The following is a 19,367-nucleotide window of genomic DNA, read 5'->3' as shown; positions in this document are numbered from 1 at the left end:
ATCAGCCTCCCCTCAGCCCCACTCTCAAGACAATCCCTGATGGTTTCCCTTACGCACTTAAAAGGGACATAAGGAACCTCTGGATAAGGCTTCTTATTTCTCAAGACCTTGAACTGAGCATGGGGGGATAAAAAGCCCACTGGGTGGGCAGGTAGGGCTGTGTGACTCTGGCCTTGAATGGCCAGAGTGTGTCAACACCAGCTTGGGGGGACTGGCCCTCCGGGCCCTGCCACTGCCCACAGAGGTTCTGGTGCACAGGAGGCAGAGGCAGCAGCATGTCCCTGCCCTTGAAGGGGACACTACTGTCCTGGGATAGGAGGAAAAGCGTCACACCAATACTCTGTCAAAAAAAGGGGGAGCATGGACCCATGCAGGAATGAAAGCCTGGGAGGAAGGAACTGCCTCAAAGCAAATCCCACCCCAGAGGACACACTGACTTGCTGTCAGTCTCCCCAGGAACATTTGCACCTCCTGCTGCTCAGGTCTTCTCACCAGCCCTGAACTTCTGGTTGGGCTGGAGGCCCAGAGCAAGGCGGCCCCAATCCTGGGACTGTCCCATCTCTGCAGTGGGATTCAGTCACTGCAAGGGGTTTGTTGGGTATCAGGCACCAAGGAAAAGCTCAGTGCTGCAAGTCCAGATTTTGCTCACGTCAGGCAGGTCCTGCCAAGGCTCCTGCAGAGCAGAGCTGCTTGGCCAGGTGTCCCCCAACCTGTGCCCACGGTCCTCACCTTCAACCTTCATTATCTGATAGGTGTCCTGCACCACCTTGTACTTGGGCTCGTTGCGGAAGGCGTGAGCCCAGGCCTGGATGAGGTACAGGATCTTACTGCGGACACTGGTCTCCACTTGCCTCTGCACAGGAAGGGAGGAGAAAACAACATCTGAGAAAAAGCACCTGAAACCCAAAGGATGGTGTGAACCCCCCAAAGAGAAGCCAGAAATACCAGTCAGGAAAGAGAGACTTTAGAGAATCAAGAGCTGTCAGAAACCCACAGTGAGGACGATGCACAACACAAATTACAGACCCCTTCAGCTGCCCCACTGCCCCCCTTCAGCAGGAACAACAGAGCAGCACAGACCAACTGAACAGGTCTGTGGCCTTGATACTTTGAGCAAACGCCCAGGGCCAGGCCCAGGGGCTCTGGGACCCACAGCAGCCCAGCCCACCCAGCAGCTCCCCTCAAGAGAGCTGCTCATCCCACACTCGGGACCTTCAGATGCCCAGAACAGCACAGCCTGCCCCTGCCTCGCCCGGGCACTGACGGTGCTGGGGGTGCCTGAGGTGTCAGCACCTCCAGCCCAGGAACACTCAAAGCCATCTTAGAATGTGACACAGTGAGGACAGCTGGGTCGCCTGCCCTTTGGAGGCAGGGGCAATTGTATCACACTTTCAGGAGCTGGAGGAAACTTGGCAAGCCCGTTCTGAGCTCAGCCAGCTTCAGAGATGCCCTGTCCTCAGCTGCCCAAGTCATCGCATCCACATGACCAGCTGCTCCAGAAATCCCCCAGGAAGCACAGGAGCACTGTCAAGCTCCAATTTCAGCCAAGAGCTCAGTCCACACAGTGTGACTCACTGACAATTCCTGGGGGTCCAACTACTGGAAGAGTTGGCAAGATCCTGCATTCCACACATGTCACAGCCCCGAACTTCATCAGAACTTGAATTGTTTTACCAGCACTGGGCATTTACAAGCACCAAAGTTCCAAGTGTGGGAGGAAAATGGGGCAGTTGTGAAACTCCTGAGGCAGGCAAGGACTGAGAGAACCACAAAATCCCTGGATCTGATCTGATCTCCTCAGCCCTTGGAGAGGCTGTGCTACCACACCTGGCTGTCCCACTGAAGCAGTGTTCCCTCCTGGGAGGAGATCCTGCACAGAGACTGAGTCAGCCCTAACAGGAAGGTGACAGGAGAGACACCCTGCTCAGTGTGCGAGGTGACAGGGCTCACACAGCTCATCCTGCAAGGATCTGGGTCATCTGGCTGTTTATTTCTGGTGGAAGACAGGAGCTGTAAGGAAGGAACGGCACGATGCTAACGAGCTCTTGTCTGGGCATTGCTGTTCTGAGCTGGGAGCGGGAGACAGGAGTTCTCATTTCCACTTCACTCATGGAATTCTCCAGTCCAAGGACACACAGAGCTCCTGCAGGCATCAGACTGGTGGTGGCCTGTGACAACATCTTGTCAGTGCCAGCAGCCAGGGTCACATCCTGCAGAACTCCTGAACTATTCCACAGGCCGGTGAAATGGCCACAACACAGAGGAAGCTCCTGTTGGTTTCTCCTTTACTGCTTTACCTGCCTGTGTGTCTCACACTGTTCTATGGGGGGGAATTCACCTCACCACTGCCCAGGTCCTCAGTGCAGGTGCCAGGCCATCACCTGGTTTCCTCAGCTGTCCCAAGCCAAGTGTTGCATCCAGGAGCATTTAGCATGGAATGGCCCAGGCCTCTACAGCACATTCCTGCCCGTTCACAGCACAGCCAAACCTCTGCTTCCACCACATCTCCTCTTCCCAGAGATCCTCCTTTGCTCCCTACACTCACCCCTTCACACCACATGATAGTTTGCTCTTTTCTGGAGTTTCCCAGTTTCCCTTCTGTTCCTTACCCAAAAGGAATGCAGGAGAGGACACACACATCTCCTCCTGCTGCTGGTGCTTTTCCAGAAAAAAAAAGATAGAAAAATAAATCGATTTACCTTGAGTATTTCCTTCAGCTCCTCCATGGTCTGTTTATTGGCCACCTCGTCATGAACTGTTTGGCCACAGTTTTTAACCACTGACTCCATGACCTGCAAGGGTCAAGAACAACATCAGCCCACGGTTTCCTGCCTCCTCTGCAATCCATGGTGTTGCCAGCACACTGTACAGGCTGAACACAGGGCACTATTTAAGCAATGAGGCACACTGGGGCCGTGGCAATCCATACCCCACGCTGGGAACCAGCTGCCCTTCAGCTCCACAGGGGCCTGGGTGCCTTTGTTCTCTGGAGACTGACCCCAGGGACAGCAGCCTAAGTCCCAGCTTTGCCTGTTCCAAAGCCAAGACAGACCTAAAGCATCAAGGCCCCGGCCTGATCATCCCAAACCCTCTGTGCCAGAGCCAGGAGGAGGCTGGCTCCACGCCGTGCCGCAGGCAGCCTGAAGGCAGGATGGTGAGAGGGGACATTCCCCAGGTCCCCATGGTGCTCCCGGTCCGGTGCTGTTACCTCCAGCGCATACAGGGCCACGTGGGGATTCTTGTCATTCACCTTCTTCTTGATGGCGTTGACGGCGTATTTCGCTCTGGGTACGGAAGAGAGGACAGATCCTCAGGGGATCAAGGATCCTAGGGGAGATCCCACCTGCTGCTGCCAACCCGCAAACCCCCCCTCTGACACGAGGGCACACTTAGCTCAGGGGTACACAATTCCCTGGAGGAAACTGGGAAGGAATAAGCACATTCAAGCTTGAGTTTCCCTGAGGATTTCAGGCCAGGGGTAACCTGTAGCCCCTGAGGTCTGGGAAGAATGTCAGCACATTGAGGTGTGCTGTACTGCCCTTCCAAAGCTCCTGTGGAAGGGGACAGACACGTGTGCTCCCACGGGCTGGCAGGTCCAAGACCCCCGAAGGGTCTGACAGGAGAGCTGTGCCCACAGCGCGTCCGCAAGCCCAGGAGCACTCACTGGGTGTCTCCCTGCCGGATCATGTCGCAGATCTGCAGGATGGATTCCCAGTCCGTCTCCAGCAGGAGCTGGCTCGTGGCCTTATCTGCAAGGAACAAACCCGCCGGGATGCCGTGAGCGGCCGCTCCCCGCGGCTCCGCCACCGACGTGTCGCGGGAGCGCCCCGGGCGCGGCGCTGTCCCCAGGCTCGGGAATAAAAACCTCCGACGTCTCCCGGCAGGCACCGGCCCTCTCTCCCCTTTGAGACATCCCGGGGCCCTCGGTAACCTCGGCCCCACCGCTCCCGCTCCTCCCGGCCAGCATCGGGCTGCGGCACCGAGCCCCGGCCCGGGAGAGCCCTGCCCCGGGCCCGATCGCTGCGGACCCCGGCCCGGACCCCGCCCCGCCCGCCCGAGGGGCCGCGCCGGTACCGAGGAGCCGCTCGAAGGTGCCGCTGCCGCGCCCCATCGTGTCCTCCCGCCGCCGGCCCGGCCCGACCGCTCCGGCCCGGTCCGTCCCCGCCCCTCCGCGGCACTTCCGCTTCCGGCTTCCGCCGGGGCGGGCCCGGTTCCGCCGGGGCGGGGCCGCGATGGCCGCGGGTCGGCCCCCGCCCACGGTGCTGCTGCTGGGGGCGGCGGGCGGCGGCAAGAGCCTCTTGGTGCGGCGGCTGCGCCATATCCACCGGGCACGGGGCACCGGGGGGACCGGGGGGCACCGGGGGGGACCGGCGGGGGCGAGGGGGGGTCCGGGCAGCCCCTTCCCCTCCCGGACGCGAGTCCTTAACGCGCGGCACAGCTGAGCGCCGAGGAGCCGGCGGGGCTGGGCGAGCCCCCGGCCACGCTGCCCACGGTAGGCAGGGCCCGGCGGGGCCGAGGGGCGGCGGGGGGCGGCGGGCACGGCCGCACCCAGCCCCGCGCCTGTCCCGCAGGTGGGCACCAACCTGACCGACCTGCGGCTGCCGCGGAAGGTGACGGTGCGGGAGCTGGGCGGCTGCATGGGCCCCATCTGGCCCAGCTACTACAGCGAGTGCAGCGCTCTTGTGGTGAGCGGCACCGGCACCCCCCGAGACCTCCCCCCTCCGTGCCCTGCTTTGTGCCCTCGGCACACCCGCACCCCGCTTTCCCTTCTCCCCCTGCAGTTCGTGGTCGATGCCTCCAACCCCACCCAGGTCTCCTCGTCCTGCATCCAGCTGCTCTCCGTCCTTTCGGCAGCGCCGCTCGCCTCCGTGCCCGTCCTGGTGCTCTTCAACAAGATGTGAGGAGGGGGATCAGCTCGCAGGATGGGGCAGCACCTGCACTTTGCTGCACTGCCCGGGCTGGAGACCCCCAGGCTGGTGCTGGGCTGGGCAGGGGAGCTGTTGTGGTGGGCTCATGCAGCCCCCCCCTCTCCCCACTGCAGTGACCTGCCCTGCTACATGTCGCTGCTGGAGATGAAGTCGCTGTTCCGCATGCAGGACGTCGTGTCCTGTGCCACGCAGCCCATCACGATGCTGGAGACCAGCGCCCGCGACGGGACCGGTCTGGCCGATGTCCTGCAGTGGCTTCGGGCCACCCTTGGAGACCCCCATTGACCCCGACCCTGCCAGGGGCCTGCAGCAGCCCAGGACAGTCCTGTCACCAAAGGAGGTGGCCAGGGAGCAGCTGCCTTGCATGGGGCTGGGAGCAGGGCCTGGAGCAGTGTCACAGGCTGGTGACAGACTGTATCCCCGTGGGACTTCACAGTAAAACTCTGACCAAACTGGTGGCTGGTGGCTGCCCTGTGCTTGGGAGGAAACCCCAGACTTTTGGGGAAGGGATGAGCAGAAGGCTCAGGGGCCAGGCCGTGCTGGCACCTCTGGGCACAGGAGGGGTTGCTGCAGTGGGGCTGGGGGCTAGGGCAGCATCTGAGCTGGGCTAAGCAGGGCAGGGGCTGGTAAGGCTGCCCAGGTTGGAGACTGAGTGCCTATGGGGCTCCAGCTCTGGCCCTACAGGCATCACGCCAGTCCAGCCACAGTGGGGGGACCTGGGGAAAGGTGTGGAAGGACTGGGGAACCTGGGTGGGTGTCAGGAGCTGGGGTAGGCCCACTGACAGGGATGCCTCAGTCAGGGATGTCTCACAAGTTGTAGCAAGTTCCAGCCTGTGGCTGCTCCCCAGCACTCACTTGGGCTCAGAGAATCTCAGAATGGGTCAAGCTGGAAGAGACCACAGAGGGTTGTCTGGTCCAACCCCCATGCTCAAGCATTGTCATCCCAGAGCACATGGCACAGGATTGCATCCAGATGGTTCTGGAGTATCTCCAGTGAGGGAGACTCCACCACCTCTCTGGGTGGCCTGTTCTGGTGTGTGGTCACTGCAGAGGAAAGAAGTTCTTTCTCACAGAATATCATAGAACATGCTGAGTTGGAAGGGGCCCATCAGGATTATATTCAGGTGGAATTTCCTGTGCATCCATTTCTGCCTGTTGCCTCTTGTCTTATTGCTTGGCACCCTTGAGCAGAATCTGGTCCATCCTCTGACACCTCCCTGCAGATACTGACAGACACGGATGAGGTCCCCTCTCAGACACCTCTTCTTGAGGCTGAACAGGCCCAGCTCCCTCAACCTGTCCTCATAAGAGATGCTCGAATCCCTTAATCATTTCTGTAGCCTCTGTGGGATCTGCTCCAGGAGCTCCATGTCCCTCTTGTCCTAAGGAGCCCAGAACTGGGCACAGCACTCCAGATGTGGCGTCACCAGGGCTCGGTAGAGGGGCAGGATCACCTCCGTGACCTGCTGGCAATACTCTTCTTAATGCATCCCCAGAAGGGCTGGGGCTGTGTGCAGGACCCACCCCGTGCCCACAGCTATGACCAGTGTCTGTCCATGACAATAACCCGCCCTGTGCCCGCGCTGACGGCCCGGCCTGGCCCAGCTGCCTCACCCGGTGGTGCCAGTGCCAAGTCACGGGGTGCTGGTGGCTGCCTGTGCCTGGCACACACGGTGGCACATCCCGCCCTGGGCCTGTCAGTGCTGTGGCACCGGGGCAGCTGCTGTCCCAGGGCCTGGGGCTGCCAGCAGTGCCATGGAGGGGAGCAACTCTCGGTGCCGGGGGCTGCAGACACTGCCCGCGGTGGCTCATGGCTCGTGGGGCAGCAGTGGTCCTCGCTCCAGCGTTGTGGGCTGAGCTGAGCTCTGCCCTGGGCAGCTGGATGGGCGAGCAGGCAGTGCCGAGGAGCCTGAGCACACCCTGCCACAGCTGCTGAGTCACCACCACAGCCAGCACTGACACACCAACCCCACCTGCCTGCTTCCAGCCCAACAGGTCCAGACACCAGCCAGAGCCCTCCTGTGCAGTGGCACTTTAATGGGCCAGGTCACCCTGAGCCCACGGGGTCCCTGCCCAGCCCAGCACCACGGTGGTTCTTCCCAGTCCGTCCTGCCAGCTGGTGCAGTGTGTGTAGGGCTGCTGGGGTGGCCCTGAGCCCTTTTTCATGGGACTGGGATCAGAGAGCTGCTCTCCTGGCAAGCCAGGCACAGGGCTGGAGCTGGGTCAGTGCCTGGCAGCTCCCAGCTCCATCCTTGCTGCCCCTGGGCAACGTGAAATGGGCTGCAGGTTTCTCCATCCAGAAAGTTCTGCTGTCTCCAAAGGATTCTCCAGGGCCATTCTCCACGGGGCCAATGTGCTGGTAGGGAGGAGAGCTGGAGAGCTGTTCTCTGCAAGCAGTGACCACCCACAGAGCAGGGCTGTGCTGGTGAGGCAGCCCCGCATGGAGCTGTGCCTGGGCTGTGACAGCAGTCCTAGTTCTGCACGTGCTGCATCCCAGCAGCTCCAGGCAGCAGGAGCACCTGAATCCCTGTGCCATGGCATTCCTATTGACATGCCTCAATGGGTCCTTGGTACAGCAAGGAGGGAGGATCTTCCCCAGCATCCTGTGGTCCTGCAGCTTCCAGCACAGTATTGTGATGGACAGATCCAGCCCTTCGTGCCAGCCTTACCTGGGCCTCAGGCACGTCTCTCTCGCTGCTCATAAACGGAGTGAAGCTTCTGCATGAGAAATATCTTATCTTCCCCTTCCTGCAACAACAGAGCCGTGGGACAGCTGAGTGGCAGTGCTGCTGGGGCCAGAGCCTGAACTGGCAGCCCTGGGGCTGGGCCAGAGCCTGAACTGGCAGCCCTGGGGCTGGACCAGGCCGTGGAGCAGCCGGGACGGGCAGGGACAGTGCAGCACTCGCACCTTGGCGATCTGCTCCCTGAGCAGGCAGATGACCCTCTGCTGGCCTCTCACCACTTGGATGTAGAAGTAGATCACAGCTCTGCAACAACAGCATGGGATGGTGGCAGCTGGGCAGGAAGCTGAGGAACACTGTGCTCCTGGCACCAGGATGGGGCACAGGGCTCTGGATTGTCACCCTGGCTCCCAGCCCTGCTTAGGGCCATGACAGTGGGACCCTCAAAACAAGGCCCAGGGTTCAGCCTTGGGCTTTGGTCCATACTCACAGGAGGGCCCCAGATGTGAAGAACAGGAGGAAGGTGTTCTCCACCAGGTGCTGGTGGACCCAGGCGAACCAAGTGATGTTGGGGTTGGACTTCTGCAGCACCAGCACCCAGCTCTTCCCTGATTTGTAGATGGTTTCCAGCCCCCGGAAGGGTCCGCACGTTTCTGATGGCTGCACCCTGAGCAGACAGACAGACAGACAGACAGGGTGGTCAGAGCAATGGGCAACCCAGCAGCCGCTGCCCCCAGCCCAGGGCACTGCCTGTCTCAGACATCCAGCCCTCCTGGGACCCAGCCTCACTGTCCCCAGCATCCCCAGGGATCTTCATCCTTGTGTCCTGCACCAGGAACACCCGTGAACAGCTGGAGGAAGTGGGCACGAGCCAGTGGCTGGGCAGCACCTCCCTGCCTGGGACAGCACTGCACAGCCTGGGGCTGGGGGATGTTGGGGTTGGGGGGCACGGTGTCTCCAAGCCCCTCTATCTCCAGGCTGCCAGGGGTCCTGTGCCCCAAGCCATGGCCTGGTGGGTACTCACGACCAGATGGTGTAGGAGAGGAAGATGGTTGCACCCAGGAAGAAGGGGAAGCACAGCAGGGTGATGAAAATGGTGCTCATATGCGACGCTTGCCAGGGCTTGCTGGGGGACTGGCAGTTCCGCATCAGGCTGGTCTGTGAACAGGGAGCAGCGTCCTGGGGGCTGCCAGCTCCTGAAGTGTGGCCCCCACCCTGCTGTCCCCTCCCTCCTACCCGCTGGAAGCCAAGTGAGCCTGGGGACACCCTCTCCCCAGCAACCTCTGCTCAGTCCCACTGGGACGGGGCTGCTCCGTGCAGCACCGCTGCTGCATCACAGGCTGGCAGTGGCAGGGCACAGTGTCACCGCTGTGTCACCAGTGGGGAACTGCAGGGGGCAGAGGGAATCACACCTTTTTGATATAGAACAGCAGCAGCAGCTTCAGCATCTGCACGGCCGGCAGGAGTGGAGCGAAGAGAATGCCCAGCCTGGGAATGGGGGGAGGACAAGCTCGCCTGGGTCTGAGCCCCAAGGGAGCCAGTGGTGGGCACAGCTGTGGCACCCACGGGGCTCTGGGGGAACACAAGGTATTTGCCAGCAGAGGAAGGAGCCACATCAGGCAGAGACGTCTCACCAGGTCAGGGTCTGCCCGTAGATCAGCTCCAGCACATTTCGGGCAATGTCAAACTCGGGCCTCTGCCTCAGCCTCTTCTCCAGGATCAGCCTGGAGAGAAGCAGAGCTCTGCTTCCACCCTTGCACCCACCTTCCCACTCCGACGTGGCAGAGCCTGGGCACACCAGAGAGCTGGGGCCGTGCAGGGACACCACACTGGGGGGACACATCCTGGGGCATGTTACCTCCACACCAGCTCCCCGAAGAGCGTGTCCAGCAAGGTGAATATGAAATCCATCACCACAAAGCGATAAAGGTCCTGCCCCACACATGTCTCCCAGCACTAGGGATACAAGCAAGGGTGGCATACAATCACAGAATGCTTTGGGTTAGAGGAACCCTAAAGCTCATCTCATTCCACCCTCCCGCCATGGGCAGAGACACCTTCCACTAGACCAAGTTGCTCTGAGACCTGTCCAACCTGGCTTTAAACACTTCCAGGGATGGGGCAGCCATAGCTGCTCTGGGCAAACCTGTGCACAGTGCCTCACCACTGCCACAGGGAAGAATTTCTTCCTAATATCTAATAAGGAAGAAACCACCAGTTCCTTCCATGGCCCCATGCTGAGCCTGGCCCCTCACGGCCCCAGGGCAGCAGTGCTGACCTCCTCTGTTGAGCAGACAACACTCCGGCTGAGCCACTGGAAACACAGCAGGCTGAGGATCACCATCTTCAGAATGAGGTTCCTGGAGAGCAGGAGCAGGGCCAGGAGCCCCTGAGCCCAGGGGAAGGAGGGGCCAAGCCCCACAGACAGGGTGCCTGGCCCCAAAGCGTCCCCCATGCCACAGGAGGGGGTGCAGGACTCTCCCTCCACCACAGCCCCAGCCAGCCCACCTGCAGATGGCCACGTAGACCTGTGTCACAGGGGAGTCCTGCTTCTCCCACATGGCCAGCAAGTTGTACAGGTGGGGCATCAGCGCATTGAGGAGGGATACCACGAAGGGCAGGACCAGCAGGATGGCTTCCTGCTGCCACCTGCCACTGCCCCGTGCTCGCTGCTCCTGCTGAACCTGGTGAGCAGGTCCTGTGGTGAGCGCACGGATTTGGGCAGCCAGGCATCCTTAGGGAGGGCAGCAAACATCCAGGCCAGGAGAAGAGCTGCAACGGGGCTGCCCCCGCCTCCCTCCCCGCTGCCCCTGCCACGTCCAACCCCAGGGCGAGGGCTGGCACTCACCACGTGCATGTGCTCAGACAAGTGGTGCACAGCCAGTGTGCAGCCCAGCACTGAGCCCAGCGCCAGGGTCCAGGCCAGCAGCACCACGATGCAGTGCCTCAGGCGCTGGCAGAGGCTCTGGGAGCGGGAGCGGGAGCGCTGCTCTGCCAGCAGCTCCTGGAAGAGAGCAGTGCCAGAGCTGCCAAACCTGCTCCGTGTCCAGAGCAAGGGTCTGTCCCACTGCACTGTGGCAGGACCTGGAGGGATGATGGACAAAGCACCGATGCAAGGATGGGATTGGGGGTGCTTGTATCACCCAGCTCCTCACCTTCAGCTGGGTGCAGAAGTTCTCACACTGCAGCTTCACTGAGCGCCTCTGGATCACCTTGAAGTCCCAGGCGCAGAAGACTTTGACAGCCAGGTCCCCCACGGAGCTTCCCACGCTCTCCCGAAAAGAGCAGGACACGCTGCAGTGAGGGAGAGGGTATCAGGGATCAGGGCTGGGTGAAGGGGGAAGGCTGGCAGTGCCATAGGTGCTGCTGACCCACCAGTACACCAGCAGGATGCAGGTGAGGAGGAAGGAGACCCCAACGCTGAACAGGTAGGCCAGCGGCATGTTGTACGGGAACGGGGGGGCTGCGGGGGGGCACGGGCTGCCCTTGGAGCCAGGGGTGCAGGGGTCATTGAGGGTGATGTTGCTGTAGTAGCCGTAGTACAGCAGCGAGTGCGTGAAGTAGCCCTGTGGGAAAGCACAGGATGTGGCCCACGGTGACCTCGGCGGTGCCTGCAGCTCCCCACCCAGCCTGGCACCTCTGTGCCAGCCCCAGGGACACAGAGTCCTAGGCTGGGGCAGCACCAGGCACCCCCTTTGCACCCACAGTCCTGGGGCCCCGGCTCTGCAAGGGCAGCGACTGGGGCATCCCTGTGGTGGGGATGTGGGGCTGCACCCCAGGCCTGGAGCAGCCCCTGTCCCTGGGCTCTGCTGCGTGGGCTGTGCTCACCCCTCCTGTGAGGAGCTCCAGGCCGGTGAAGGGTGGGGGGCTGGCCGAGGTAGGGGGGTACACAGCCTGCAGGGCCACCACGAAGGCCAGGAGGATGAGGAATGAGACAAAGTTGACCATAAGGAGCGTCTTGAGGAAGAGGAAGTAGGAGAGGACGCTGGAGCCAAAGCGGCCACTGATTTGCTTCAGGGTGTAGTGCCAGGGCTGTGCAGTGCGGAGCAGGGAGAGGAGCCTGTACCAGAGACCTCGGCAGCCCTGGGGAGAGAGAACCTGGGGAGAACACCGGGGCCAGAGCCTGCACTGGAGCCCCTACGGTGCTGTGCAGACCAAGCCCTGACTTACGAGGCCGATGTAGGCGATGGAGCACCCACAGGGCGAGGAGGGGGCCCAGTGCTGGGCACGCTGCCTCAGGAGGCCCCTCTGCCTGTTCACCTGCCGCCTGCCCAGCAGAGAGGAGCGTCAGAGGGTGCCACAGGTCCCGGGATGGCTCTGGCTGTGGGAGCCCTGGCGCAAGGGGACCTACCGGAGGGTGCGTTTCTCTGCCAGGCTGATGGGCAAAGTGAGCAGCATCTGGCTGCGCTGGTAGGGCGAGAGGCTCAGCAGCTCCTTCACCAGCAGGCTCCACTTGTCTGGGGCACAGGGGGCTCAGTGGGACGCGGCCAGCCACGTCACGGCGTGCCCTTCCCAAACTCAGAACAGGGGCAGTGCCTGGCACTGCCTGCTCCCGCTCCGGGGGACCCTCACCTTGCAGCGTGGCCCCGGCGGGGTCGGTGTCCAGGTCGTACTGGCGCAGGCTGGGCCGTGCTGCGCGGCTCAGCTGCTGCAGGGGCGGGCGGCTGCTCCGGCGCCGCAGCCGGGCCGTGCGGTTGCAGTACTGGGAGATGATGGCCCCGAGGCTGCGTCCTGCGGGCCAGAGCAGGGCAGGGTTTGGGTGGCCATGGGAGAGCTCTCTGAGAGGCTCTGGGGCCTGGGGAAGGGCGGGAGGGCAGGTGGCACCTACCGATGGTGCGGCTGGGCATGCTGGCCAGGATCTGCAGGCACTGCTCACCCTGCCCTGGCTCTGGCCAGGCCGTGGCACAGGCGTCTGGGGGAGCCAGGCAGGCTGGGGGCTCTAGGAGGGGGAAGGCAGGATGCAGAGCGCCCAAGGCTCATCCCTGTGTCCCCACTGCTCTGCTCCAGCACAGAGGCCAGGTGTGTGTCCTGGTGTGTGCTTCCCCCAGTGTACCCCCCTCTCCAGGGACACTCTTTATGTCCCCAAGAGCTGGTCTGCCCTGCTCTGCCCTGCACCAGCCAAGGCATCAGCAGGCTCCTTCAAGGCTTTGGCCACAGCCAGGATGTGTAACCCAGCCGGCCCAAGCAGGGTCAGGGTGGGTGGATGGTCCTGGGCACACACATTGTCCTCAGCCTGCCCCGGCTGTGGTGCTTTACCTCTGTCCCTCTCCTCCATCTCCATCTCCAGACCTGCCTCGATCAAGCTGCTCTGCTCCAGGATAAGCTGGTGGAAGGAGGTGTGCAGGGCTCTCTCGTTGTCCGGGCTCGGCTCCTGGCTGCAGGGACACAGGGACCTCATGCCACCGGGGTGCAAGAGCCGGGGCACGGCGGGGCAGCGGGAGGGTCACACTCACCCATCGCTCTCGGTGCCCTCGGGGACGTGGAGGGTGATGGAGGGCGGCTGGGACATCCTGCGGGGCCGAGCAGGTCCCTCCGACACGGGCCCTGCCGCGGGGAGCGGACGGGGGTCAGCGGCCCCGGCCCCCGGTTCTCCCGCGCTGCCGGCCCCCGGACGAGGATGGAACCGCAGCCGCCGCGTGCGGGATCCGGGGCAGGCGGGAGCGCGCGGTCCGCGGGCCCAAACCCGGGACTAACCCCGGGGCCAACCCGGCAGCGGCAGGAAGGAAGAACGGGCGGATAGGGCGGTGCCGCCGAGCGGGTCCCGCGGGAGGAGCCCGCCCGCCGTCCCGGGACCCTCCGGGGCAGGGACGGAGCCTCCAAGCGCCCGCCCCAGCGCACGGCTCGGGAGGGGTCCGGACCGGCCCCAAGAGGAAACGTGGGAGCACAGACTCCCCCGTGCCCCCCCGCCGTGTCCCCCCGCCCGCTCCCGCCGGTGCCCGGCGTCGTCTCTTTCCTCCTCTCCTCCACCAACCCTCGGGCTCCGCAACCCGCTCTGCCCCCGGAGCGGGCTGAGGCTGCTCGGGGCACAGGCGGCTCCGGAGCTCCGCGGCAGCTCCCGCCCGCCCCGACACCGGGAACCGACGGGACGCCCCCCGGGGCTCCCGCCGCCTCCGCCGGGGCCGGTGTGGGTGCGGATCCGCGGGGAGGGCGGGGAGCACCGAGCCCTGCCCGCCCCGTCGTTCCTGCCGAATCCCGGTACCGGGCGGGGGCGGCGGGAGCCCCCCCAGAGCCCCTGTTTCCCCTCGGCCGCGCTCACCGGGACCCGCCGCCGGCCGGGCCGCGGGGACGGTGCTCCCCGTCCCCGTTACACCGGGGCGGAGGCAGGGACGGAGCGGGGCACCGGGGGTGCAGCGCGGGACGAGCGCGGCCCTCCGTGTCCGGGCGGGGGAGCCCCGGTCCCGCCGGGCCGAGCCCGCCCCGCCCCAGCCCACGGGACCGCCCGGCCCGGCCCTCCCGGGGCGGTGCCGCGCAGGAGCGGCGGCGGAGCGCGATGGAGGGCGGCGGCAGCGGCGCCTACGGGGCGGCGAAGGCTGGCGGCGCCTTCGACCTGCTCCGGTTCGTGCAGCAGCCGCAGGTGCTGGCGCGGATCGTCAGTGCGGTGAGTCGGGACGGGACGGGACGGGGCGGGAGAGCCCCGTCGGGACGGGCCGCGGACGGGACGGGCCCTCCCCTGGAGCCCGTCCGGGCCCGCCTCCCCTCCGCCCGGGCCGATGTCCCCGGCCCGTCGGGCACGGGCGGCCCCCGAAGGGCCTCCCCGTCTCGGTGCCGCCCACTGGACACCGGCTCCGCCTCGCAGATCTTCGCATTGATCGTGTTCGCCTGCCTGGTCGGGGATGGCTACATCAACGCGTCCGAGGACCCCAAACTCTTCTGCGTCTTCAACCACAATGAGGACGCCTGTCGCTACGGCATCGGCATCGGCGTCCTCGCCTTCCTCGCCTGCATCTTCTTCTTCATGGTGGACGTCTACTTCCCCCAGATCAGCAACGCCACCGACCGCAAGTACTTGGTCCTGGCCGACCTGGGCTTCTCAGGTACCGTGGGCGCGGGCAGGGCCGTGCCCCCGCCGCTGGCACAATGGCCGCCTTGTCCCATGACGTGGCTGCCAGTGCCTGGCGAAGGGAGTCGCTCCCGCCTGGCACGGTGCCCGTGGGCCACGAGCTGCTGCTGCTGCTGCTGCTGCTGCTGCTGCTGGGCGTCCCAAGGAGTGGCTGCCCCCGGCCGGGTGCCTGCGCCAGCCCGCACGCTTGAGCAGGGTCTTCATGCTACTTTGCCCCCACAGGTCTCTGGACCTTCCTGTGGTTCATCGGGTTCTGTTTCTTGACCAACCAGTGGTCCTGGACGCGGGCCGAGCACGTGTACATCGTGGCAGACTCTGCCCGTGCTGCCATCACCTTCAGTTTCTTCTCCATCTTCTCCTGGGTGAGTGAAGCACCCTGCCCTGCCCGGGGGGAGCCTGGAGGGGCCCCTGTACTGCACAGCGCAGGACAACCCTAACGCTGCTGCCCCCTCCTCTCTGCAGGGCCTCCTGCTGACCTTCGCTTACAAGAGGTACAAAATGGGGGTGGAGGACTTTGCTCAAAGCTATGTCGACCCCACCCCAGAGGTTTCGACTCCCTACTCCAGCTACCCCAACATCAGCCATGACAGCTACCAGCAGCCGCCCTTCACCCACACGGCAGAGGCCCCGGAGGGGTACCAGCCCCCCCCGGTGTACTGAGCCCCGGCTGGTGCCCGTGGGTGGCTGTACCAGTGCAATTCCTTCTGTGGGGGGGGGGGGGGGGGGCCTGCGACTTGGAGGGGTGGGAGGGTGACGGCTGCTTTGTGTGAAGGTGACCGGGCCTTGGCGTGGGGCGCGGGAGGGGCCTGGTGCTGATGCTGGAGCCAAGCTCCCTGATGAGGGGTCGAGAGCCCCGTGTGCGGTGGGTGATTCAGCACACGGTGCTGGGTGAGCCCTGCGGCTGCGGGAGGGTGGGTGTGCGGGCAGCCCTGGTACAGCTGAGCCTCTGCCCTCACTGTGGTGCCTCGGTGGAGTGTGCGGTTCACACCCCCCTGACCCTGCCCCGGCTCTGCCCCTGTGACTGCTGCCCTGGCCTGTCCTGGCCCCAGTGCCTTTCAGCCCTGCTGGCTCCCAAGTGCTATCTCTTGCTGCCGTGACACAGCCGGGCCCGGCTCCCGCCTGTGCCAGCTTTCCGTGCCTTCCCCGCTCGGCTGCTGCTGGGTGAGCTGTTGCCAAAGCCCCCCTTGTCTTCCTCTGATGCCACGCTGTGCCTTCTCCCAGCCTGCACCAGAGCTGCCAGTGCTCCCGCGGTTTGGGATCCGTGGGAGCAGCGAGCGCTGGGATCCCTCGGGAGGGCCGGGGCTGCTCCAGCTGAGGAAGGTCCTGGAACGCTTTCTGTGCCTTGCTTGCCTCCCCCGTGAGCGCTGCCTCTGCCAGCACGAGGCTGTGCTGCCCTGCCCGTGGCTCCCCCCTGCACCCCGGCTGCCCCGGGTGCCTCAGGGCCGCTGTCTCAGGTTGTGTTCGCTGCTGTGCTGTGGTGAAGCTGTTCCTGGTGGCCCGGTGTGGGCTGTTGCTGCTGGGGCTGGTGTTCAAGTAGTTGTCACTGTAAGGTTTGAATAAACTTTTTCACCGAGCCACCACGTGCCTTTTGTCTCTGGAGGAGAAGGGGCTGCTGCCCTCTCCCCCTGAGGGCTGGGGGGTGCCAGGCGAGGCACAGCCCCTGCCAACTGCTGCGCTGCAAACAGCACACTCATGCTGGTGGCTATTTTTAGGCCACCCTCCTCCTGCTCCTCGATCCGAGCAGAGCTCCAGCACCAGCCCTGTGAGCGGCCCTCCTGCCCTGTGACCACTCCAGTGACCAGCCCAGGCTGCCTCACTGGCCACAACCAGGAAGCTTCTGCAGGGCACTCTGGTAGAAAACGCACACAGAGGTTCATTAAGTTATTTATTAACCTAAAACAGCAGCAGCAGTGCCTTCCCTAGCTCTGAGAGAAAAGCCCAGGCCTGGCACTCGAGTACTTTTGAGTACAGTTGTGCCCACTGGTAGCATGGGGGGAACAGGGGGAGTTCATGTGGCTCTTGGAGCCTTCCAGGGCACAGGCAAACAGTGACCCTGCGCTCACACGTGGAGATCTGGCCTGGCCAGAATCAAGAGCTACTGCTTGGAGCCTGTGGATCTCTTCCAGGGAAAAGCACTTTTGCAAGGAGTAAGGAACAAAGCCAACAACCTTCCAGAAGCTGAACCAAGCAAAGGGGGAAGAGGATCCTTCAGTCAGCTTAGAGCAGAGGAACAGTCAGCCTCGAGAATTTTGGGAGGCTCAGGAGGGAGCAAGAGACACAACCAAAGTTAAGAACCAGCCCTTCAGATCAGAGCTCCTTTGCCAAGTAGCTGGACCTTCAAAGGAACAGTCACCCAAATCTGGGTAGATGAGACCCTGAGCCTCCAAACCCCTCACGGGTAATGCAGCACCAAAATGGCAGCACCAATCTTGAACCTGAGAAAAACTGCCCCGAATTTGGAGTAGGCTCTTCCTGGGACCAGCTCTTCCAAAGGACTCTGTCACTGCCAGCCCTTTGAAGTTCAGTGGCTCAGAAGAGCTGCTGCCAGGCTGAGTTGGGCCTTCCTTTCCCCTCTTCTGTTTCAACAAGAATTGACAAAACAGTAATAAAAGTGAGCGTGTCAGCAAATGGAGAGGCCAAGGCCCTGCCCAGGGCTGGGCTGTCGCATGTGTCAGTTTAAAAGTTGTGCCACAGCTCTGTGACAAGGGACAAATTACCTCAGACTGTTAAAAAAGGAAGTGGGTTCAAAATACTGTACAGTCTCAATGACTGTACACTGTCTTGAGAAACCTGGAATTTAGGAAGAGTGCACAAGAGAGAAGAGCTGCATTCACAGGCACCAGAACCAGCACCAGTGCCAGCCTGAGCACACACAGAGCACTGGGAGAGCCGGCCAGAGCCACGGCGAGCAACCAGAGCCCTGCAGCTGAGCTCACCATGGACTGAGCCAGGGCCTGTGTGTGGCAACATCACTGACTACACCCATCTCTGTGTTCTGAGACTGGAACTCACTCTCACCAGGCTCTCGCTTCAGCTCTCCCCAGCATCAGGCCTGGTGGATCCTCCTTAGCCGTGGTGCTCGGTGTGGGGGGGCAGTGGAGGTTGGGCAGGGAGGGCTGAGGTGCTGCACAGTTCACTAAAAGCATGGGGAAGCAGATCCTGAGCCCATAATTCCTGGCACTGAGCTCTCTTCTCCTCCATTTTCCCAGCAGTCAAGTGAAGATCTTCCGAATGGCAGCTGCCTCTGGCTGCCTCAACCCCAGGGGCAGGTTCTCCTTGTTCTCCAGCCCGGGCTGCTGGGGCCGCTTGCGGAAGTAGCAGGCTCGGCACACAGAGTGGTACTTGTCAGCTCCTCCAATCACTTCAACCTGGCAGGAAAATCCGGAGGGTGACTCTGCAGAGCCCAGCTTCCCTGAGGGGATCCCTCTGGACCAGCAGGACTGGCAAGGTGAAGCAGTTTCTGTTACACTCACCTCCCGCTCTGCTCCCAGCCTCTTGGTGTAGGAGGCCTCCCGGAAGCACTCCATGCACACGGCGTTCAGCTTCACCACGCTCTCTGCCAGCGGCACGAGGTTCAGGATGCTCCCGAAGGCCTGTGCGACACAGCAGAGGAGGTGCTGCTGGGCGGGTTCTGTGAGGGTCCCAAAGCAGCTGCTGTGCCAAAATGAGTGTTATACCTTCCTCTGGAAAGTCCCATCCAGAGCAGCAACGATGACGGTTTTCCCGGCGTTGGCCATTGTCTCGCAGAACTCCACAATGTCCGGGAACTGGAGGGGGCACAGGCACAGCATCAGGAGGGAGCAGGGGCAGCTCTTGGCTCTGGATCCTGCAGTGCATACCCAGACAGCAGCACCAGGAACAAGGAAAACCAGAGCCACCTGCCCCGTCTTTAGAATGGACTCCAGTCCCATGCCATCAGGGACTACAGGGAGGGAGGGTTTGACTACAAACGCAGTCCAGCTGGATCAAACTGCCCCAGGGCATTTCTCCCCATCTCTTCCTACATAGGACTCAGGCCTTAGTCTGCACAGGGTGTTCTGGGGAGCCTGTGCTCCCCAGAGCGCCCCGAACCCCCTCCAGCTGTGCACTTACGAACTGGCCCTCGTCGATGCCGATGACGGCGGCTCCCAGCGCCTCCTGGTACACATCCTGGAGGAGCCCGGCGGGCACAGCTTCCATGGTGCTCCTGCGGGCAGGGAGGGGGTGAGCCGGGCAGGCCAGGCATCCCCGTGGAGGGGGGGTGGTCCTCCTGCCCCAGGGACTGACTTGTCGTGTGTGGAGACCCCGGAGGAGCTGTAGCGCGTGTCCTTGGCGTACTTCACCAGCAGGCACCGGTACTGGGCAAGCTGGAACCGCCGCACCCGCCGCATGAGCTCCGTGCTACGAGACACAGTGTCAGCGAGCACCGGCACCGACCCGACCCTCGCCCCCCGCCCCGGGCCCCGCGCCTCCCGCCCCGGGCCTACCTCTTCCCGGAGAACATCGGCCCGAAGATCACCTGGGGGCAGAACGGCGGGTCATCGGACAGCCCCGGCCCCGCAGCCTCCCCAGCCCGGTGCCCTGAGCTGGTACCTGTCCGCGCCCCCCAGCGCGGTGCCCGGGCGGTGCCGTACCTGTATCTGCCCGCGGGGCCGGCTGGGCGAGCCGGGGTGGACGCCGGGCACCGTCAGGCAGTTCATGGCGGACTGACGGCCAGAG

General features: G+C 63.3%; 5 protein-coding genes across 12 annotated transcripts in view; 2 read left to right on the top strand and 3 right to left on the bottom strand.

Moving 5' to 3' along the window:
- HGS (hepatocyte growth factor-regulated tyrosine kinase substrate) overlaps nucleotides 1-4,179 on the bottom strand; it is a 9,368-nt gene extending 5,189 nt beyond the window's left edge. For 2 of the 3 annotated variants that reach the window (XM_027705223.1, XM_027705224.1), the window contains exons 1-5: nucleotides 4,075-4,179; nucleotides 3,665-3,749; nucleotides 3,209-3,284; nucleotides 2,700-2,792; nucleotides 730-853 (exon numbers count right to left, since the gene is read on the bottom strand). In XM_027705223.1, the coding sequence (XP_027561024.1) occupies nucleotides 730-853; nucleotides 2,700-2,792; nucleotides 3,209-3,284; nucleotides 3,665-3,749; nucleotides 4,075-4,111 (415 nt within the window). In that variant the 5' untranslated portion in view covers nucleotides 4,112-4,179. The remainder of the gene's footprint in view (nucleotides 1-729; nucleotides 854-2,699; nucleotides 2,793-3,208; nucleotides 3,285-3,664; nucleotides 3,750-4,074) is intronic. The other variant, XM_027705222.1, reaches the window with a different exon arrangement.
- The window catches only part of TK1 (thymidine kinase 1), a 25,914-nt gene extending 6,547 nt beyond the window's left edge, over nucleotides 1-19,367 (bottom strand). The window contains exons 1-8 of one of the 2 annotated variants that reach the window (XR_003537543.1): nucleotides 19,283-19,367; nucleotides 19,136-19,167; nucleotides 18,936-19,049; nucleotides 18,762-18,855; nucleotides 18,347-18,436; nucleotides 18,143-18,262; nucleotides 16,838-18,037; nucleotides 4,179-4,183 (exon numbers count right to left, since the gene is read on the bottom strand). Coding sequence is in view for 1 of the 2 variants with exons in the window: in XM_027705236.1 (XP_027561037.1) it covers nucleotides 17,882-18,037; nucleotides 18,143-18,262; nucleotides 18,347-18,436; nucleotides 18,762-18,855; nucleotides 18,936-19,049; nucleotides 19,136-19,167; nucleotides 19,283-19,348 (672 nt within the window). In the remaining variant the exon portion in view is untranslated. Of the gene's footprint in view, nucleotides 1-4,178; nucleotides 4,184-16,537; nucleotides 18,038-18,142; nucleotides 18,263-18,346; nucleotides 18,437-18,761; nucleotides 18,856-18,935; nucleotides 19,050-19,135; nucleotides 19,168-19,282 lie in introns of those variants that run through there. The other variant, XM_027705236.1, reaches the window with a different exon arrangement.
- ARL16 (ADP ribosylation factor like GTPase 16) lies at nucleotides 4,388-5,383 on the top strand. Its single transcript, XM_027705237.1, has 4 exons — nucleotides 4,388-4,492; nucleotides 4,572-4,685; nucleotides 4,782-4,897; nucleotides 5,042-5,383. Exons 2-4 carry the CDS (start codon nucleotides 4,638-4,640, stop codon nucleotides 5,211-5,213), a joined length of 336 nt encoding a protein of 111 aa, XP_027561038.1. The 5' UTR covers nucleotides 4,388-4,492; nucleotides 4,572-4,637; the 3' UTR covers nucleotides 5,214-5,383.
- TMC6 (transmembrane channel like 6) lies at nucleotides 6,946-13,210 on the bottom strand. 5 transcript variants are annotated; one of them, XM_027705227.1, is made up of 20 exons: nucleotides 13,063-13,210; nucleotides 12,866-12,984; nucleotides 12,438-12,548; nucleotides 12,182-12,340; nucleotides 11,961-12,066; nucleotides 11,780-11,876; nucleotides 11,438-11,692; nucleotides 10,985-11,175; nucleotides 10,765-10,903; nucleotides 10,458-10,613; nucleotides 10,118-10,293; nucleotides 9,888-9,969; nucleotides 9,468-9,565; nucleotides 9,244-9,333; nucleotides 9,022-9,097; nucleotides 8,634-8,767; nucleotides 8,100-8,276; nucleotides 7,837-7,915; nucleotides 7,598-7,676; nucleotides 6,946-7,455 (listed from the first exon to the last, which is right to left on the bottom strand). In XM_027705227.1, exons 1-19 carry the CDS (start codon nucleotides 13,116-13,118, stop codon nucleotides 7,605-7,607), a joined length of 2,373 nt encoding a protein of 790 aa, XP_027561028.1. In that variant the 5' UTR covers nucleotides 13,119-13,210; the 3' UTR covers nucleotides 6,946-7,455; nucleotides 7,598-7,604. The 5 variants fall into 5 exon arrangements, with proteins under 5 accessions (XP_027561028.1, XP_027561029.1, XP_027561030.1 ...); XM_027705228.1 differs by having other exon boundaries at nucleotides 6,946-7,381; XM_027705229.1 differs by having other exon boundaries at nucleotides 6,946-7,284.
- Nucleotides 14,073-16,247, top strand: SYNGR2 (synaptogyrin 2). Its single transcript, XM_027705234.1, has 4 exons — nucleotides 14,073-14,207; nucleotides 14,406-14,643; nucleotides 14,892-15,031; nucleotides 15,132-16,247. The coding sequence occupies exons 1-4, from the start codon at nucleotides 14,100-14,102 to the stop codon at nucleotides 15,327-15,329; spliced, it is 684 nt and encodes a 227-aa protein (XP_027561035.1). The 5' UTR covers nucleotides 14,073-14,099; the 3' UTR covers nucleotides 15,330-16,247.

This window comes from Neopelma chrysocephalum, unplaced genomic scaffold (genome assembly GCF_003984885.1).
Source record: "Neopelma chrysocephalum unplaced genomic scaffold, ASM398488v2 Primary Assembly neopelma1_321, whole genome shotgun sequence".
Taxonomy (NCBI): Eukaryota; Metazoa; Chordata; class Aves; order Passeriformes; family Pipridae; genus Neopelma; species Neopelma chrysocephalum.
This window is presented reverse-complemented; position numbering and strand designations above follow the sequence as displayed.

Coding starts and splice junctions, on each gene's coding strand:
- ARL16 (XM_027705237.1), top strand. CDS start 4,638: ATGGGCCCCATCTGGCCCAGCTACTACAGCGAGTGCAGCGCTCTTGTG. Junction 4,686..4,781: donor GCGAGTGCAGCGCTCTTGTG/GTGAGCGGCACC, acceptor CTCCCCCTGCAG/TTCGTGGTCGATGCCTCCAA. Junction 4,898..5,041: donor CTGGTGCTCTTCAACAAGAT/GTGAGGAGGGGG, acceptor TCCCCACTGCAG/TGACCTGCCCTGCTACATGT.
- TMC6 (XM_027705226.1), bottom strand. CDS start 13,118: ATGTCCCAGCCGCCCTCCATCACCCTCCACGTCCCCGAGGGCACCGAG. Junction 12,985..13,062: donor GAGGGCACCGAGAGCGATGG/GTGAGTGTGACC, acceptor GTGTCCCTGCAG/CCAGGAGCCGAGCCCGGACA. Junction 12,067..12,181: donor CGCCGGGGCCACGCTGCAAG/GTGAGGGTCCCC, acceptor CCTGTGCCCCAG/ACAAGTGGAGCCTGCTGGTG.
- SYNGR2 (XM_027705234.1), top strand. CDS start 14,100: ATGGAGGGCGGCGGCAGCGGCGCCTACGGGGCGGCGAAGGCTGGCGGC. Junction 14,208..14,405: donor TGGCGCGGATCGTCAGTGCG/GTGAGTCGGGAC, acceptor TCCGCCTCGCAG/ATCTTCGCATTGATCGTGTT. Junction 14,644..14,891: donor GGCCGACCTGGGCTTCTCAG/GTACCGTGGGCG, acceptor TTGCCCCCACAG/GTCTCTGGACCTTCCTGTGG.